The 21,265-nt window shown below is 41.2% G+C and overlaps 1 protein-coding gene across 4 annotated transcripts in view; it reads right to left on the bottom strand.

The window, feature by feature from the left end:
• Positions 1 to 21,265, bottom strand: part of LOC102238290 (zinc finger protein GLI3-like) — a 122,779-nt gene that overhangs the window by 27,619 nt on the left and 73,895 nt on the right. For 3 of the 4 annotated variants that reach the window (XM_023326341.1, XM_023326342.1, XM_023326340.1), the window contains exon 5: positions 4,945 to 5,153. In XM_023326341.1, the coding sequence (XP_023182109.1) occupies positions 4,945 to 5,153 (209 nt within the window). The remainder of the gene's footprint in view (positions 1 to 4,944; positions 5,154 to 21,265) is intronic. The other variant, XM_005798596.2, reaches the window with a different exon arrangement.

A 21,265-nucleotide genomic window follows, 5' to 3' on the forward strand; every position in this document is an offset into this window, starting at 1 on the left:
GTGTTAGCGTGGAGCAGCATAACTGATCATGGAGCAATACGACCCATAAATAGCTGTTTGTTTTTGGTGTTCTCTATTCACCTCTTACAATGTTGTACACAAGTGTTGAAGGCTTGAGCTTTTTCACATTTTATTTCACAATACTTCAAGGTATTTTATTGGGATTTTATGTGACAGACCAACACAACTTAATAGTGTAACTGTTTACTTTGTATTCAACCCCGTGACTCATAGCATGACCTTTTGCTGCACTTGCAACTGCAAGTCTTTTGAGGTCTGTCTCTACCGGCTTTGCACATCTATACACAAAGTCCATTGTCTTTTACAGAATGGAGAGGATATGATTTAGCTTTTTACTTTGACTGGGCCATTTTAACATGAATAAGCTTTAATCAAACCATTTCATTCTGTGTCTGTGCTGATGTTTATGGCCGCTGCTTTGCCCCAGTGTCAAATCGATTTCTTCCAGAAACACCCTGTGTTCAGCTGCACACATCGTCCCTGCTGAAGGAAGGCGTTCCCACACAATGATGCTGCCACCAGCATGTGTAGTTTGTTCTTCTACTAGCTGTGTTCCCTACAAAGCTTCATGCTAAAAATAAGGAGGCTTTCTTCCTCAATTTCTACCAAAGGCAGATTTTTAAAGTGCGTATCGAACCGCTGACATGAACTTCCAGACAACTCTGCTCCTTCCTGAGTTGTGCATAATGCTCCCTGTTCTGGCTTGTCGGTTTATAAGGAATCTTTCCATTTCCAGATAATGTGTTAAACAGAGCTCTGTAAGATGTGCAAAGTTTCTAGTGTTGTTTTAAAACTTGTTTTAAACTTCACCTCATCTTGCTCTCTGACCTGTCTGCCATGTTCCCTGATCTCCATGATGCTGGTTGTTCACTAACATTCTCTAACAAACCTCAAAGGGACTTGATCTATTATTTAGGTGACTTCTGATGGCAATTGTTTGCACTTTATTTAAGGGTGTCAGGGTAAAAGAGGGGCTGAATAGAAATGTGGATTTTCATCTCTAATAAAAAAGAAACTTGAAAATCTCAATTTATTTTCCATTCTCTTCCACAATGAGGTAGACTGATATTCTTTGCATTTTTACTGAAAGTTAATTTAATGCATATGGCCATGAAATTTATTTTTGAAATCATTGAGAAAGGGGCAGGTTATACAATATGCTTCGTCTTCATGCTCTCTTCCCACTTGTGTACAGTAAGTAATGTAATGATTTAGTGATTACATTCACTAAATCGAGTGAATAAACTCACTGATTGGTTGAGCTGTGTGGCTCCAAACCCAATAAGATCCACTGCAGTTGGGAAGGGTGTGAATATTTCTGTGTGTGTGTGTGTGTGGTGAGAGAACGTGGGCCAGTGCATCTTTTGGCAAACATGCTGCCTGTGTGGCGCATGCATCAGCGCTGCAGTCTGCAGATATGCAACCTGCTCCTCAACTCTGCTCCGTCGCAAAACAAAAGGGGCCTAAATCTTCTCAGATGGATCTGAGTGCACAAAAAGACACAGAAACCATCCTGCCTCCACTTCGTTTTCTCTCTCCGAGTGCTCCTTCTTTCCAAGTCGCTCCCTCAGTCAGAGTCCTTGAACTGGAGCCTAAAAATAAACATCTGGCAGAGGGCTTCTATATGCAAATATTGTAAGAAAGAGGGAGAGGAGAGAAAGACTAACAGTGTGGTTTTGGATTAAGATATGGAATCGGTTCAGACCGCTGAAGCTCCTTTTCCCCCCCAATTTGAGAAATCAAGAGGAAAATAAATAAAGAAACACTGTGTGAGGAGATTTCTTCTTAAATCTGGCCCGCATGCCTGCAGTATGCCTCCACGATTGGCTGAATGAAAGGAAGGAGGAAGAAAAAAAAATTGTAAATTAATTCGATCTGGCTTTTATGTCTCCAGCAGAAGGGGGAGTTTCTTAATTGTCACCAGTGTTCCGCCTCGGCTTTGCTTTCGCATTCAGCCGTAATGTGTCCCATTCAGGATCGGTGCGCGGAAAAGAGCTTTGTGGAATTTTCTAAATCAGAAATGTTGGCATCCGAGTGCCATCCCGGGGGCAAAAGGAGTGTGGGGTGGGGGGGATGTGGAGAAGGCAGAGACTCGCCTCAGGACTCGGCGAGCTGAGCCACCGGGCGCTCCTTCGGCACAACAATAGGATCAGGGGCAAGCCTACTTCTGAACCGTTTGTCGTGGAGAATATATAACGTTAAAAACGTGTGAAAGCAAATGTGTGGCAGAAGGAGGGTGGCACTAAATCCCACCCACTTTTAAATCTCCATTAGATTCTGTTAATTAATTCATCATTATTCAAATGTACTTTTTGCTGGGGGAAGAAAAAAAAATCTTTGCATATTGAAGAAGGAGGCTCCCTGTAAGCGCAGTGATATACTAACAACACAAAAGCTGATGGGTTAATTAATCACCGAATTGATTAAAGGAGTAATTAGGTGCCTCATTCAGCATTCACAGCATTATGAATTAAACGGGGGATCATGTGGTAGGTTGGAGGAACTATTTTGATTTAAAGCAATCTGAGCCTGGCGCACATTACGTTATGGTAATGGAAAACCTGGAGGGCAGAGAGTCGGAGCCGTTTTCAAGCGCAGGAGAGGGGTTGAGTGAAGCAGACACTTCAACCCTCACTTAGAGGCTATCAGGTCTGCACAAGATTAAGGGAAGTGTGCAGATGTAAAGGAAATAACCCCACTATCTGCCAATTCACACATACATCCAAACATCAGACAGGTAGCTGAAGAGGCAGTTTGTGACTCATGTGCCAAAATCTTGATGGCTGAGGATGTAAAGAGCGAATAATGGGTCATTTTGGGGATTTGAAGATCTAAAAGCCGAATGTAGATGGGGATCTTTTTAGCAAGAGTTCAAGGAATTTGAAGGAGATAGGCCTTGACCGTAACTGTATTTTACAAAAAAAATGCCTACAGGAAACCATTTTATAAAGTGTCATAACTTTACATATTCATGAGAACATGTTGTGCAGTTAGAATCTCCTGAAACTCTTCTGAAACTCTGCTCAGACTTTGGGATGTAACAACCTTGCTTCAAAATAGATTAAATCCAATTTCTCTCTCAAAATTTTGCACACAAACCTCCATAATGACAATGTGGAAAAGCTGCTGTTCGCTTGCAAGTATATTAAAAAGACGAAATTAAATGTACCTAATTATTCATTTACTTTGCTCAATATTTTTTTGATGCACATTTGGCAGCACTTACACCCTCAAGTCTTCTTGAATATGATACTTTGAGCTTGATACCCAAATTTCTGGACTGTTTCAACCATTATTCTTTGCTGAATCTTCCAAGATCCAGTGTTTGAATGGAAAAAGTTGGTGCACAGCCGTTTTCACATCTCTCCTGAGAAGTTCAATGGGATTCAACCCTGCGGTCTGGCTGGGGTGCTCAAAGTTGTCCTGATCTTTGATATCTTGGTTGAATATTAGGGGTCATTGTTCTGGTAAAAGATGAACTATCCCCCCAGTTGTAGGTCATTTTCTTAATAAAAGGCTGTCATGAGCTTTTTATGAAGGAGTGGCTTCCATATAGCCACTAACATATATGCCTGATGGGTGGATCGCTGGAAAGATTGTTGTTCTTCTGGAAGGTTCTTTTCTTTCTCTCTGGGCTCAACTCCTTTGGTCACCTCCAGGACTAACACCATTCTTGTTTGGATTAGACAACCAACCAGTTTTATGAGGAGTCCTGTTGGTTCTTCCATCTACATACAATGACGGTCCCTGTGTCATTGGGACATAAAAAGCAGCAGAAATCTTTTATGGTGAGTACCCTGTCTTCAGACAGTTCTTTTGATTTTATGTTTAGTCTGACCTTAAATAAAAAGATGAACGCTCTTCTGAATTCCTGAATTGAATTGCATGGGATTCCAATCCAGTCCAATCGAGTGGATCAACTTTGAGATGATTGGTGGAAACAGAAGGGACATTAATTTTGATTTTTTTAGTTCTTTATCTTTAAGATATTTGCAGATTTTAAAAAAATCACATTACTGGGTGTTGTATGTAGAGTTTTAAGGAGAATAATTACTTTAACTTCATTTGAAATAAAAGAGTAACAAAGAACATGTTCATGGAAAGTGATTTGCTTTGAATGTTTTCCAAATGCATTTCATATAGTTTCAATGGCCTCACCAACTGAATTTGCAAAATGAATGCACAAAATCTTCTAAGGAGGACACTTTTCTATCAGATTTTCTCATTTAATTTTGCAAACCAGATCAAATTCAATGCTTTCCAATATTTTTGTTTAAAAACTGGGTACAAACCTGTAGATAATTAAAATATGTTCTCCAGATTGTTCTGTTTACCTTTTCTAGCATGTTGTTATTTGCGTTTGTGATGATCCAAGTCTGACCTGCAAGCACAACTTTTTTTTTTTACAAAAATCTTTAGTGTTTCAAAATGCATTTGGTGCATTTGTTTATGAAACCAGAATACCTGAAGATCCCTCCTTCCTCCTCAGTGTAACTGTATGTGACTCCGCCGCTCACTGCTGCGTCCTCCTGAGGTCTGAGGTCTCCGACACGTCTCGCAGATCAAAAGGATTAGCCTCCCTCTCCGACAGGAGCCCCCCCACCCATTCGGAACGTGCTACACTCATAATGCTCCGACCTGCCAGCTAACTGACTCAGATAACGTCTCCCGGACCCCTGGGTCTTAATAGAGACGGATCTAGTTGCCTCTCACCTGACCCCCTCTGATCCCAAACCGGAATCAAACCAATACAGAGAGATGAAATTCCCCCTAATAGCAACTGATCAATTCCAACAATTATTTTTAAAGGCCTACTGAGGCCGTGTCGGATCGTTCGTACTCTTGCTGGGGTTTGTGTGTGCGCGCGTGGGGGTGTGTGTGTCTTGAGCGGGTGTGTGTCGGTTTATGTTTCACTTTACTCACCATCTGCCGGGCTGAGGCCCCGCGCGGCTGGTACGACGGAGATGGAGGGGCTGCTGTGGAGGGAGCGGATGTAGTCCATGTACGGGCTGATGTAAGGGTGAGGAGGGTGGAAGGGCGACTCCGCCCCCATGGACGGGTTCCGCTGGGGGGAGATCCGAATGAGGGAGATGTCGGAGAAAGCCGGCGTGGTCGCTATCGATGGAGTCCTGCTGAGACACACACAAAAGGAGAACGTGGGAGGAGAATGGCAGGAGTTCTTCAACTCAGAATAAAAATAAACAATATGTCCACCTGAAATGAGACGAAACTTACTTACAAGTTACTTTTTAGCAAGATATGTAAGCTTGTTAATAACGCCTTCATTTTGATGAAAAAGTACTGGTTCCACTGGCAGATTATTTCACTTTTAACATGGGAAAAATGTCCTATTAAAAGTGAAATAATTTGCTTTTTCATCAAAAATTTAAAACTACAGTATTTACTTAAATTAAGCTTCTATATCTTGCTGAAAAGTAACTTATATCTTAGTTTTGTCTTCTTTGAAGTGTGCTAAGAAACTAGAAACTAGAAACTAGACCAAACATACTTGGTAAGATTGTGTGTTTTTAATAATCAGTATTAAATTTGATTATGAAGTTGCTGTGTCGTGGCCTTTTCCAGGGCATTTCATACTTAAAAAATCTGGAAAAACTCAGCACCAGGTTGTGGCATCACAAATAAAATGATCACTTTAAAACTGCATGATTTGTTTTGGAACATCTAAAAGTAGAAAAAAAAACAGAACAAATTTTTTAAGAGGGCAGATTCCTTTTCACAGCACTGTACGACGGGGTGGACTTACAGTGGTGGGGCAAGACAAATAGATGGTAAAACTATCTCTCTCCTTCCCACTGCAAGGCAGGAGAGAATGCAGCATTCCAACTGCTTCCTACGCAGACATTTCCTCAGATCAAAGGCAGCTTTCACCACTGCGTCTTAATCAGAGGGGAAGCGTTAGACCGAGCTCACCGCTGGCCAGAGCAAGACAAGCAAAGCTACACCACAATTCTCCATAGCTCAGATCGCTTGCAGTTGAAACCAAACAACGAACTGCATGAGATGGATCCAAAATCCTCTTTTTTTTTTTTTTAACTGGAGAAAAAAATAACAGCAATGTCAGGCTTTTCTTTGGGGGGTTTTTCTGAAGGAAATGTGAAGCGAAGTTGAGAAAAATTGAGAAAACTTCTCAAGAGCCAAGTTTAGCAAGAACTAATTTGTCTCCCTCCTTATAATTGGTTAGGATGGCCTGGAAACGCAGTAATGATGGCCTTCACCACAAAGGCCTTCCCTGGAGGATCCGCAGAAATCCACATATCAGCCAGACATTAACAGGCTAAAAGATTAGACTGAATTAGCCCCTCAGCTTCTCTGTGGCTCCCCTGGTGGACCGGTCTACTGCGACAAAGGACCCCAGGAGAAGGAGAGGCTGGCTGAAAGATGAAGGCAGGGAGGGGGAGAGGAACAGTGCGGGTTTAAGAGGAGAGAGGAGGAGGAGATGGAGAAGAGAATGAGACCTGGCCTCTCGGTTTGTCTCAGAGTGACCTTGAGCTAGGCCGGGGGGAGCGGAACAGCCTAATTACAACCTCCGCCCTGTCCCCTGATCCCCCACCAGCCCCTTTGTCCCTCCACTCCACAGCCCCTCCTAATGAAAGAGCTCAGGCCAGGGTCAATAATGAGCGACCGAGGAGTGGAAACGGCGCACAGACGCACGCAGGACACATGTGAGCACAAACCTCCAGAACATCCTCCAGGAGATGTTCTGTAATTAGCCACAAAAAGGGGCTGCAATGGGACGATTTATAAAGCTTTCACTTCGCTCAGGTGTGCGACATCGTGCCTCGTGATGCTGATGTAATCTATGATGGGAAATCAGCGAAACCCTCAGAAAGGCATCCGAACCTTTCAACGTGACCGCCCGTTTGTTTTCCACATTCCAGTTCGCATTCTTTCGCACGGTAGCAGATGAGTAATTTCTTAATTCCTCCGCCCTGCTACCGGGCCACGGCAAGGCCATCTTCAAAACAGAAAGAAAAAAAAACAGTGACGGTGCATGAAAGAGATGCGTTTACGATAAGCAAGCCATCAGCCCGCACGCCACCATTTACATGGCTCATTTACAGAGAACACGACACAGCTGCAGCTGACATTCACTTTGTTGTCAGGTAGGTGAGCAAATATCTCACACGTACACAGTAAAACTCCTTCAGCAGCATTTGTAGATGAAAGCAAACATGAAAAACCATCTTTGTCACCAACAAAAAAATTGGTCCACCAATTTGGGAAATGACTAAAATCTTAATTTAATATGGCTTACAACTAATGGAAACCCAAAATACAACTTCTCCAAAACCTAAAAAAAAAGATTTGTAAGACTTTTAAGTCCTACAGTCAACAAGGTATGCCACAAAAGGTCATTACTATAGTAGCTGGTAGTTCGCAGAAAACTATATATAAGGATATTGATGGAAAGTTGTGTGGAAGGAAGAAACTGTGTACAAAAAAGGTGCACAAGCAACTGGAAAAACTGAAAACCCCTATTGAAGATTATTGAGGATTGTGAAGTAAAACCCACTGAAGAGCTTAGGAGACATTTTTACTGTGGTTGTAGTCAGAGAGCAGCTGCTACACACAGATACTTCCTGGAATGACACATTATTGGTCAGGCTCAGTCTCATCTAAGTTTAGGAGAAAAACTGGACTGTTGCTCAGTGGTCTGAAGCTCTCTTTTCATATGAAAGTAAAGTCTGCATTTCATTTGGAAATAATGGTCCTGGAATCTGGAGGAGTAATGGAGAGGTACATAATCCATATGCTTTAAGTCCAGTGTGAAGATTTTATTTTCAAGCATCATTTGGCCCTTTTTCACACAGCCATAGGTACCAGAATCTGATGTAATGATAATTTTGTTTGTTACACTTTTTCCTTTCACTCAACTTTCCATTGCACTATACTTGGATTTAACACTCTGACCAGCTTTTTCAGCAAAGACATCGGTGTTTACCATAATGGTAAAGACTAATAATATGGTTTTAACATATCTGCAATCGTAATATTTTTTTGGTTGGTCTTGTGTAATATTCTCAGTTTCATTTGTGGTAAGCCATAACCACCAGCATTTAGAAGAAATAAACACCGTAAGTATATAAATTTTTATAGAATAGAATAGAACAGAACAGAAAGTTATAGAAAAATAAATAGAAACCTGAAAGTCTGAATCAAATTATATAAATTAACTTTTTGATACATTTCTAGTTTATTGAGATGCACTTACAATTTACGTTTTTATATCTATATATCTATAAATATATCAAATTAGATATGAAAAAGCTCACTGAGTCTGTTAAAAGGTGAAAAGGCCAAAACGTGGTTTGAAGGGAGGGGAGGACAGTTCACTTGGAGCATGAACAGAAGTCAGCGGGAGCATGTGAAGATGTGAACTATGTGTTGGGGAGGGGAGGGTAGAAGAGGAAGACTTACAGCAGCGCGGGAACTGGACAAGGAGAGGAGAACAAAGATGTCTCAGGGGGTACAGAGCCAGGTGTGAGCGGATTTCAGGAGGACAGCTACGAGATGGATAGCTCAGAGGAGCGTGAGCTATCCAAGACGGCGGCCTGATGCTGAGGTTTTCAGCTCCTCTCTGCTGAGCCGCGATCATCTTAGCATCTGCCAGCGTGCATTAATCTACGTGACAAATGGAAAGGAATCTGACAAAGAGCCATGTGTGTGTGTGTGTGTGTAGGAATGCTAGTCGGGTGTTTGTGAGTGTGTGCCTGAGAAATAGAGTGTAAGAGACCCCTGATTTGAGATTTACATCAAAGTTGCATCTCAGGCTCCTTCTTCCCAGAGAGAAAACTCTACTTCACATGTTCCTTCTTCTCCTCATACTGTTGCTTCACAATTCCTATTAACGTACACAGAGCACATCCGGCAAACATGGCACAGGGACAGCCTGAGCTTTTGCACATATGGAAGCCATTTCCTTTCACGTGGCCTCGATTATACCAGCCAGCGCCTCTTTTAAGGCAGTACATGTTTGCACTGGGCGGCCTGCGGGTTTTAAACTGTCGTCTAATTTCACCAGATGAAAATACACTTGTAAGCGTGCATGTGCGCCAAAATGACTTCGAGGTTTTACGGAGCACTGCGTGTTCGCACAGGCAGGCCTTGACTCTTAGTTTGGAACGAGGCTGTATCAACACTATTAATTTTTGGGTAGAGAAAACTGCAAAAACAACACAGTTGCGGGAAACGCTGGTGACTACGCTCAAGCAAAGAAGGTATCATTGTGGTGCGGCAGTTAGACCTGGTGGTATGGGCACAGCGGTCGGCTAAAATAAGAGCCGAGTGTTGCCAAATGCTTGCAGTTCAAGTTAGAAATAGATAAATAGAAAATACAACAGAAATGTCCCTTATGAGGACTTTGGAGTTCAGGCTCTATGAGTCAACAACTGCTGCAATGGAGAAGAGGAAAAATAAAAGTCAACATTTAAAACCAAACAATTGCAGGATCTTCTAGGATATTCTTTAAAAAAAAAAAAAACACATACCCTGTCCTTAGCAGGACGGTATATAAGTGTGTATAATTTTGCCAAAATCCTGCTTATCTCACCAATTTGAGATCATATGTAGTACCACAAGTTTTCCTAAAGGTTTGAATGAACTATTTGGAACATGCACACGCTCACACCTGTGGCCACAAGGGGCTGATTGATGTGAGAACTGTTGTTTTTTTTTCTCTGTCAGGTCGTCTCCTGACTGAGGCTGACAGCATTGCACATCCACTCCCCCCTCCAGGCTCACCTCAGCCTCACTACCTCACAGATACCCGCACCCCCACATACACTCGCAAACCTCCAAACCCACCCAGCCGAACAGCGGCACAATGCTGCCGCGACCGCTCTGAAAGCCTAAACCAGAGAGGAGGAAAAAAAAAGAGAGAGAGAAGGGCTCCTGACAGCGGAAACAGAAGCACTTTAAAGCTCCAAACCCTTTCACTCAGATCAAAGGGCCAAAGGAACAGAGCCAGCTGAGACCCAAGAAGAGAGGAGAGGGAGACGAGACAAGGGGAGAAAGAAGACAGACACAGTAGAGACTGGGAGACACAAACAGGTAGAATGAGTTCTTGATGATTCAGTGGGAAAGTCTTCATTAAGTTCCACTTTTAACGAACATTTCACATATTTTGTGCTGCTTAAACGGAAGTCATGGATATATTCTAAAAAGGAGTGTTTATACCAAATATTGAGCTCAACCATTATACAAGATGTGCTTGAGTGAAGTTCTTAAAAGGTGCTTATACAGTATATCTTATATTTAACTCACCTTACTATAGTCCTCAATTTTTACATTTCTCATCTTAAAAATATCTGAATAAAATTCTCAGGTCATTAGCAGAAATCTGTGAAACATGGCTGAAAACTGAGGAGGTACCTCAGCCATTTGATCAGGTGCTTTGGAGCAGGGACACATCCAAAATTTGCAAGACATTGGCCCTCTAGGACTCGAGTTTGACACCTCTGCTCTAAACGTCTTCATTATCAGATCCAGCTTGGATGCAGAATTTGCAGTGGATCCCTTTAACAGCAGGTCAGTTCAGCCTTCGACTTGAAATAATGTTTTGTTTGTGAAATAGCTCTCATTGATGGTTTGGATCAACCATCAAAAATGTAGTATATGTTTGTACAATTGAAAGTAAAATGTAAATATAACTGATATCAACTCAACCATGAATTTGACCATCTTGACCCCCTAATTGAAACTTTACAAAACAACTGTCATTGACAAAAAAAAAAAAAAAGAAAGAAAAAAAAAGAGCATGGTCTCTAAAATTTAGGTTTAGTTTTATAATTTAAGACAAATCTTCCGATTTTCATGGTCCCCAGTTGGATACATGGGAAAAACCAGATGTGGCCTGTAAACTGTAAAATGTCCATGTCTGGCGGAGCATGATAGACAGAGCGGAGCTGCAACAGCACAAGTCTTTACCATGTGGTCGTCTACTGGAAGTCCAATGTGGTGTTGCAGAAGTAAACATACACTCCCCATGTTGACAGTAATGGTACTTGTGGGCCTCCACATGTTGTCTCAGAGTACACACACCAGCTACCATACACTTAAGAAGTATTGCATAAAAAGTTATGAATCATCAAGCACGTTTCAATTTCAAATGAAGATACATTGAGTAAAAACAAAAAACACTTTCAAGTGATTATTTCTTTTATTAAGGTGGACCCGACATATCCTGGGATTAGCCATTGCAACTTTCAGTTTAAGATCACAAGTTACACCAAGGCCTGATTAAAACGAGTACAATCCAAATATCACTGAAGTCGTACGGGTCGAACAGCATAAAGTAGGAGGGAGAAAAAGAACAGGTTTATAAGAAAGATGTTATCCACAAATGGAGAAAACATGGAACACTGGCGAACCTTCTCAGGCACGGCTCTGATGACTTATTCAGGAGGTCACAAAAGAAAGCAGAACAGCGGAAGCACTGCAGACTTTGCCTCAGTAAGGATTGGTGTTCATTATTCAATAATAAGAAATGGCATCAATGGGAAACTTTGAAGGCCAAAACCACTGCTGGACAAGAAGAACACAAAGGTACGGTTCTGTAATTTTTCATACAACTGCTAGTTGTTCAGGTATGGCTTTCTTATCACTGCAAAACACAACAGTCTAATTAAAACCGAAGGTGTGTTTTTACAGCTCTGATGTTGGCATATTAAATAAGAGATCATTTATCGAGTCCCAACAGAACATAATGTCCAGAAGCTGCTTTTGTTACTCGACAGGGCAAATTGTGAGCCTGGCAGGGTTTTGGTGAGGTTGCCAGGCATCAAGAGAAACTATGCCACCCCCCCTGCCTACCCCATCAGAGCTGCAAGGTCTCTGTGTGACCTCTTGGCATCAAAGGCCTGGGTGGGTCCAGCTTCCTATTCATGGTCACATCGAGCAGGATTCCCTCTCGGTGGGATGCCTCTGGAGGCGTGCCAGACATTCCCATACAGCGTAGACACACAGAAGCGCTTCCCCCAGCGCTGCTCGCATGTTTCACTCACATCGTCTAAGAGGCAGCGGCGGCAGCAGCAGGTACACACATGCAGTCGTCCACGCCCGGGCGAAGCACGTATCATTTCCACGCTCCTGGAGTGGTAATGTATTTATCAACAGGACTCAGAGAGTGTGACAGGTTTATGTCATAACAAACGGGTCCAGGTGTCAGAGCTTCTGTTTCTGTGCACAAACCTCATCGAGCAAGGGGTCACACACACGCGTGCACGCACACAACATGTGCTTCCTGGTTTAAATTAAGACCCCCTGTCTGCAAAGTTAGAGGATTATTCTTTATCGCACCACATCTTTTCAGTTGTTCCTTTTTCTGAACGGAAAAAGTCGATGCCTTTTTATTCCCACACTCTGTTTTGAAAAGCCATTTTTCCACACCGCAATTAAATGTAATTTTCAGCCATTGAGATAAGAATGTCTACCGAAACGAATCAGCCGAGAAGGCAGCAGAGAAGAAAGAAAACTTGAAAGTGAAATTGCACAAAATGAGCGGGCCATTTTTCCTGTAATTTCAAGTGGGGCTGGAGTCAGAGAACAGACATGGGGCGAAAAAAACAAAACAAACAACAACACGGAAAGATTTGCCTGTTCTCGCTTTCAGTTTTCTCCCCATGCTTGATTCTGGTTTTCACCAACTAGCCGACAGCGCTGAATGGAATATTTTGCCTTTATCTATACTAGGCACATACAGGTGCATTTCAACTAATCTGAAAACTATTTTTTATTCATTTCAGTAATCTAATTCCAAAAGTGAAGCACGGATATTAAAAAGTTTCTCTGAAAAGTAGAACAACACATAAGCCAGATTTTTTTAAAGCATTTTTAAGACTGTCACCCTCAACAAGGAAGTCACTGCTAAAAATGCTGCCACTTATGACTGTCTTGTCTCCAAGCATATGAATAGAAAGTTTAGTGGAAGGAAGACATGGGGTAGGAAGAGGTGCAGAAGCAAAGTCCTATTTGGAGGTGGACGTAAAGTTAGTTTTTAATTAAGAGCTCATCATCTGAAGAAGAGTTGAAAGGCACAGGGTCTGACAGAGGGTTTTACAGCAGGTTTAATCATAACGATGTTTGACTGGTAAGTAAATTTGACCTTAACTGAAAGAAAATCTGTTGAATACTAAAACTCATGCAAAAGGAGCTCTGACCAAGTATTGAGTGAATATATGACATATAACACGACCTACTTTTTAGTACGTCAACATTTCTTGATTAAAATTCAGTTATTATTCGTCTTCTGTAATATTTAGATTTTCAGTGAAACTGTGTTTTTTTAACCACACGTTTTCCTCCCACTTCATTTTTCAGTAATATATCTGAATACAGAAGCTTCTTTAATTTTGCCTTCTTGGTTCACCTGAAGTCCTTTCCCATGATTTTGTAGGCCACAACATGACATTCTTGTACACAATAAAATTTGCGACAAACGTAGTACTGTGATTTCATTGGTTGTAAACCAAATAGATCAAAGTGAAATACAAACCTTGTGTGTAATGAGTCAAGATGTTTTACATTTTTGGATTACATTTCTGGCTTAAATGAACATTTCAGGGATATTCTAATGGACTGATGCACCTGTTTGGGGTTGATTGCTTTTCTTTTCCAAGCAGCAAGGTAAGCACAGGTGGAATTAGCTCTCAGTGAGCGCTCTGAGTTCCTCCAGCATGCCTCAGGCTAAAGAGAAAACTAGAGGGGACTCCTGGGTGTTAGAGTGTTAAACTTCTGAAAGCAGGGAGGAAGCGCATCTATCTTTCTTTTTCTTCTCCAGCATTGTCTCGATGGCCCCGGTGCCTGCACACAAACATCCAACTGACACCTGCAGCCAAACAGGGCTCGGGTTCCACACCTACTCAGCCTTCACAGCCCGTCAAGTCGGGTAATGAGCGCACATGTCCGTGCGTGAGGCGGCAACCTACAGGTGAGGGAGGATGAGTGTGGCCCCGGGGCCGAGAGAAACCCCTTTATCCCCCCCCCCGTCCTCGATTCAGCGCGTCACACTGGGCTGCAGAAATGAACAGCCGCACGGACGAACCCAAGCAAATCCCAAACAATGCGAGACAGCAGAGACACACAGCTGGGGATAGTTAATCCTTCAGACAGAGATCTGAGGTACAACAAGAGGGAAAAAAAAGAAAAGAAAGAAAGCAGGTCGGCTGAGACAACAGGAGCATCAGGTACAAGACAGAAATATGTGTTGCCTCCTCTGCACTGAGAAAATCTTCTATTCGGAGCCAAATCCATCACGTTCTCCTAACACATACTTCTTCTTGCAGAGGAGGGGATGGAGAGGAAATCTGGACGGAAGAAAGGCAAGCGCTGGTGGGAAAGTGAACAGACACAGCCTACTTTATTCTGGCCGTTTCATCCATCTTGTTGGGCTAATAAAACGTCAGGTGGAGTTCCTTGATATTTAATCATGAAAGGGGTGCCTGAATGCGGGGTGGTGCAGCTTGATGAAGCTTTGGGAGGCTTAAACACAGAACTGCAGAAATTCTTTGGACAGACCCCAAAAGGAGGACATTTCAAAAAGTGGCTACTTTACAAGCTTACTGCATATGCTTCTGCTTACATTTCCATAATATTTCAGGTTTGTGTTTTCAAAGTTTCCGGATCTTTTTTGTTCATAAATAAAATACAATAAATACAAAAGTTTATTGTAAATTTAGAAGCAACGAAATGCAAAGAGATGAATGGATGGATGGACGGACGGACGGACGGATGATATTGTCTACGCTTGTCTACATTTAGAAGACAATAAATGAAACTTTCCTGGTCTCCATAGCAACTCGATTTCGGCTCAGCTCATGACAGAGGCAACATGTCTTTCAGAGGAACCTTCCCAGTACGGTTCCATTAAATACACCAAACTTTCCGTCCTTATTTACCAAAGGTCACTTCCAGATTAAGGTCAAAGGCATGGCGGACATGCAACAGGAACCTCGCTGTATTCCCATGCAGCTGCATCCAACAACTCTGCTTATCCGAAACGCTCCCGCCGGACAATCGCAATGAAAAACCCTTCAACCTCTCAGAGAAAAGCCGGGTATCATGGGAGATGAACAAAGTGAGGGGGGTTCCTCTATGGCTCCTGCTTCAAACAACATCAGAAGAAGAAACTATTTTCTACCACGCCATCAGACGTAATGGATGCCACATGTGACGACTGACATAATGACAAGGATTGCTTTATGTGACATTTTTTTAATTTTGCGCGGAGAGAAGTCGTTTCTTCCCACACTGGCAGACCCGGAGCCCACACCAAAAAGCCTCCTATAACAAACATGTGGTGATATTTCACACTGTGTTCATTTACTTTCCCCTTCAATCATTTGTGGGAGAGTCCGAGCAAAGGAGTGATGTAGGAAAGGAAGGGTAGAAAGGGTGGAAAATGAGCAGAGTTGGAGTGGATTTATGACCCTGCTCCCGAGGTCTCGTTACTTGCTATAACTGCCCCCCAGAGTGGAATCGTAGGTTCTGGAGCCCAGAGAGTAACGGAAATTCCACTTTTCTGCACGGGTCCAGCAGGAACTCTGCAGAGCGCAGGTTGAGCCCAAAGAGTAAAAACAGAACACAAATAGCAAAAAGAAAAAGCCAACTTAAAATAGATTATTCTACATTACGCAAACATTTCAAAAATACTCCAAACTCCTCTTAGTGTGGAAATGTCAAACTTTTCTTTTTAACTTCTAAATAATTGCTTATGTGGTGACACATAATGTGGCGCGCTGTAGGAAAAAGCTATTAAGAAGCTCTTAAAACTGACAATGTGCCACACCCACCAAATATAAGACAGCTGTAAGCTCTGCTAGAGTAGAACGTCACTAAATTTAGATTTAGTACAAATTATTATTATTATGGACATTGACTTAATCACCCAGCATTTCTGATTAATAAACTATAAAATTAATGTAGAGTATGTAATTTTATTTTACAATAAATCTTGTTGACATTTTGTGGAAATAATAATTTATTATTATTATTATTATTATACAATTGCAATATGAAACCTCCTTTGGTCCCCTTGATGTGCAATCGAGTATTTTTTAAGTATTATTTAGAGGATAATTCAAGTTTGAATTGGTAGTAACATTTATTAATTAATTAATATAGTTTTTAATATAATGCTATTTTAATGCAGTAGCAAAGACTTAAGATGAAAACTGCAAATTGTGCCCAATAAATTATGATTAGGCTTTAAGTAAAAAATAAATAAGAAAAAGGAATAAAAATGCAAACAAAATATTATTTAATTATTTCATTCAACTGTTTTGCTTACCAGTGTTGAGCCCAATCTGTGACTGTTTTAATGCAAATTATGTATTTTACTGCAATGGCAGAAGCGTTTTCTTAAAAATTCTCAAATGTTTATGAAGAAAATTGCAATTTAAATCCTGTAAAACACAATCAGCTCATACATGTAGAAAAGTGTAAATTTATCTAGACTTTCAAGTTAAAAATGAAGGATTGCAAAGGACATGTAAGGATAAAACAAAATGTGTAATTTATGCATATTATGGATTGTTATTTAATTTCCGAGGAGTAACCCAGGTTGCTTTGCACATTTTATTTTGCTTTGGTGCTGCTTGAGAAACAGTTTTGCAAAGTGAAAACAGTCAGATAATCAGATTAATTAAGAGAGACGTAAATTTAAATGAAAAACAAAAAAACTGGGAGAACTGCAAAGAGAAATTAAATGACAGGAGAAAGGTTAAATTAATGTAAACTAATTTTTACACATAATTTTGATGCAAATTCTGGGGAGAAGCAGTCATGTTCAAATAAGTTGCCATTTTTATTCTACTTTTTAATTTCCGGCAGTAACCCAGGTCCTAATGCAAATCTCCAGTATTTCAGTGCAGCAGGAGAAGCAGGTTTGAGATGGGAAAATAAAATGCAAATGCTGCACAGCTGATAAACAACAGCAAATTTAATACAAATGTAAATTTATTTTCAGTGTTTTAGTTAGAAATGAAAGATGCAGAATTGCTCAGAAAATTAAAAGATGAAACGAAAGATTAAATTATTTCAGAACCGCCTTTTTTGTATTTGTGTGTATGCGCGTGCATGCACGGCTGCACACACACCCCCACACGCCCAGTCACACACACATTAACGCAGCGCTGTTGGCACCTGCCTGTTATCTCTCCCCTTCAGACCTGGTTTCTCCATTGTGCTCCTTGGGAGAGCTACAAATTGAGATCTCAAACATGAAGAGGGGGCAAATGACTCGTATAGAAAATCAAATCCGCTAATGTGTAACATGTGCAAATTTGCAGGGCCTGTATTAGAGATTAATGTGTTCTCCTTTTATCAAAAAATGTACCCTTTTCAAAGCTATTTTTCATCCACTTTCAATTTAAATTCAAAGAAGCAACGGTGGAAAAAATATATATTTATTGAAAAAAATAATCGGCACAAATACTATTAATTCCAATGCAGTTTGGAGATTCAAAACCATTTTAAAGGGATTAAAGAGAGGCACAAAAATGTAATAAGTGAAGGAGAAAATACAAGCACTCAGGAAGGCAGAAGCAGGCTTCAAAAATGGTTAATCCTAGTAGGTTTGAGTGGAGTTTTGGAACATGTCTTCACAGAACTCCACAGGTAATGACTCAACCCTAAAACCTTTACAGGCCTTGTCAAATTTCTGCTGCGCTGAACTCGATTTTTTTTATTTTTTACTCTCTTTCAACTTGCTGGATCCATCATCCTCAAAATACACAGGTGCCTTAAAATATCACAATCCTGGACACACACCCACACACACCCCCCCACACACACACACACAAAAAAGACTACACTACCCATTTTAGGCTTCTGAAACCAGTGTATCACAAAAAATAGATATACTGTAACTTCAATCTGCCCACATTTCTGCTTAGCCATTTATCTCCTTTCTCTCTAAATCCTGAAATTGCCTCAGAAAAAAAATAATAAAAAAAGGAATCGGTGCACAACTTTTTTTCCTTTTTTTTTTCTTGCTCCTGAGAAAATTGAAGAGGCTTTATGTCAAATACGGCTAAAGTCAGCCTCTCCATATCAAACAACGCAGCACGAAAATTACTGTGGCAATGATAAGGCTGCCAGATAGAAAGAGAGAAAGAGAGAAGAGAGAGGGGAAGGGAGGAGGAAGGGGGGACTGAAAGGAAGTGACTCTACTCAATTATGCTGCAAAATTGGTATGACTGAATATTTTTCATTCAGGTGACCGATGGTATCAGTGAAACTGCAATGCAGATAAATAAAAAGGAGCCTTCTGTCAAGAATAAACACCATTAATCATGAAGCCTGCGACTGCGTGACCGCCTGTCCCCCTGACTTACTCCAAAGAGAGAGTATTAAAGAAAGGAAGGAAGGAGGGGAGCGCTGCACAGGGGTGACCCGTGAAGTCACACCGACTGGGTTCTGGACAGTTAGAAGAGGAAGATGAAAAAGCAGCCTTTCGTCTCTCCGGCCCGTGTGACAGCAGCCGTATCTAGGCAGAGATTATCAGATTTGATTAGGGAATAATCCATGATTCATGCTGTAATTTATGGCTTCACTTTTCTTCCCAATCTGGAACAGACAGTATTCACATATGAAATTACTGGAAAACACGCTGCAGAATCAGAAAAAAAAAAATCTAAAATTACAAAAAGTCACCTTGAACATGCAACCACGAGCAGCCGGGGAATGAAAGTGCATCTCTCCTCCAGTGCAGCGAAAGCTCGTTTTCTGTTTATTGTTTCGCCGCTTGTGTGCGTGCCTCCGCGCGTTTGTGTGCGAGTGTCGCAACGCTCGGCCTCGTCCCATCTGGAAGGAGGTGTTGAGATAAGAATGTGGTCTTTATGCTAAGCAACACGCCGCTCCGTTATGCAGCAGATTGGGCCATGTGACAACAGTTTATGTAAATACTGAAGAAGACAGTAAGAGGGGAGGCATGTGAGGAGGAGATTCTCTGGGATGCAGACCAAAAATGAGGCTGAATTCAAAGGTTAAAGAGGTGATTCAAAGCATTACTGCCATGCTGCTGCTCTGTTACTGCAGTGATGATTATTTTTCTTTAACTTTAAGAGGAAGAAAAAGTTTCATTTAAAGGGGCAGTATTATGTCAAATAAACTTTTTGAGCTTTATACCATGTTGTAATGTTATTCCTTTATCAAAAACATACCTGGAATGTTGTCTTGAGAAATCCTTTAATCTGCTGTTGCAACCATTCAGCTGTACAAAACGCTTGGTTGGACCGAGTGCCGCAGTTTTCAAGTTACTGAGATTCCACCTGACAGAGAAGTCCTCCCTCACAACTTCCCCACTCAGCTCCTTCAGACTAGCCAGGAGCAATTAGCAAACACCCCATGGAAGTGAGCATCTGCAGAGCTTGTTATACTAGCTACAAGCCTGGAAGTTTCTAACAGTTTTTGCATTGAAAAACACAGGTGGTAGGGGTTTAGACACATCTAAAAAATGGACACTGACTTCAATTGAGTCCAATGAACGAAAGAAGAAATGTTCAAATGACATTAACAATTATCTGAAGTTTCGAGGCCTTGAGTGTAATCAACCAGAGGTCAGTGCTTTTAGCTACCTGGATAAACATTGTGGGCAGCGTCCAACATCCAGCGACATCCAAAGCGGTGAACTGGTTGCAAGGATGACCCCCATATTCAATCATTGAACACAAATAAGGATGGTTGACTTGGTGACCCCTAAATACTAACTACTCTTTGCTGCTGTTCTCTGACAAAACTTTCTTTTCATTTTGCTCATGCTGGGAAGAAAAAATACAGGCCCTCGTCCTCGTCCAGCGTAGTGGCTAAATGAAATAGGACCCCTGTGTCACGTCATATTTTTACCTCAGGGGAAAAGAAATTCATTGATTGCTAATTAAAAGTTCTTAGAAACTCCGATCAATCTCAAAAGGGAGAGTATAAAAGAAGCTACATTCATTTTAGGAGGACTGTATGAGTAGCAGTAATTGTAACACTGCTAATTTAGCTGAAAACTAGAAATATTTTCCCCCACAAACGAGGGTTTTTAAACATTATACAATATATGTTTTTTGAAACATTTTTACACATCTTTATTTGAAAGCTCATTAAAAAACTGAGCATTGTAAGCAACAGCTTTAACTGCCTTAAACTCCTTCCAGGTTTATTGTCTTCTGAGCTGAATCTTAACCATAATTTGCAGCAGTTCTCCCGGTCGTACCTTCAGAGTGTGTTCCAGTCAGGCTAAGATGGCAGCTGAACAAACATGCTCCTGAATGGGCAAACTATACAACTGGGGAACAAAGAGACACACACTCAAAGCCCCAGTTTGTTTTCTGTAATGTCTGAAAATGCAGAACCCATGAGTTGGAAGTGTGAAGCTTCAAGATTTCTCAGAATTAGCAAAAGAAGAAGACGGGACAAAATGCAAGATCTGATATTTTGTCATGACTTTACACAAAAATTATGTTCAGCACTTTCAAAGCATTCTAAATTAACTCACTTTTCCTTCATTCTTCAGTAAATTTGCGCACAGTGAGCAAGTCAAAAGGTTGCAAGTCAATTGCCCATCCTGTTGGATTGTTTTGTGGTTTTAGTGGCACCCCCATTCACAGCACGAGGGCCCGGGACTACAGAGTAAACTCTGCAGCCGATAATTGACTTGTGACAAATTCCTCTGTTTGTTACGGGCCGTCTCCAGGTGACCGAGGACTGGCATTACACTGCATGGGGGTGGAGGGATGAAAGACATGGCTTCCAAAAAAGTCCCGTTAAGTCAAGTCTTGGCCCAGTGGTGGTGCTAGAGGGGACCAGAGCTTCCTATGGAGGGCCCAATATGCACTTATCTATGTGTTTGTTTAAACAGGGAACATATTTTCTGGATAATGTAAATATCTGATGTAAAAACTCCAGATTTTACAGACTCAGCTTTCCACAGATCTCAGTCCTTTATATTTTAAAAGGTGCTGCACTAAAGTTTATTATGTGGTTTTGGCAGACATTTCCACTGTGGGCAGGGCTTATGTGTGAAACTTAGAAAGAGGAGGGAAAAAGGAAGAATCAATAGAAAGAAAAGAACAAATAAAGGAATGAAGGGAAGAACTGAAAATAAGGGAAGGATACCACAAAGGAAAGGAGGAATGGATACAAAAATAAATTAACTCCTGGAAGGAAGGAACGAGCAAACAAATGAAAGGACATAGAAAAGAAAGAAACAAAAGAAGGACACTAAGGAGGGAGAGAGATA

This window comes from Xiphophorus maculatus, chromosome 21 (genome assembly GCF_002775205.1).
Source record: "Xiphophorus maculatus strain JP 163 A chromosome 21, X_maculatus-5.0-male, whole genome shotgun sequence".
NCBI lineage: Eukaryota > Metazoa > Chordata > Actinopteri > Cyprinodontiformes > Poeciliidae > Xiphophorus > Xiphophorus maculatus.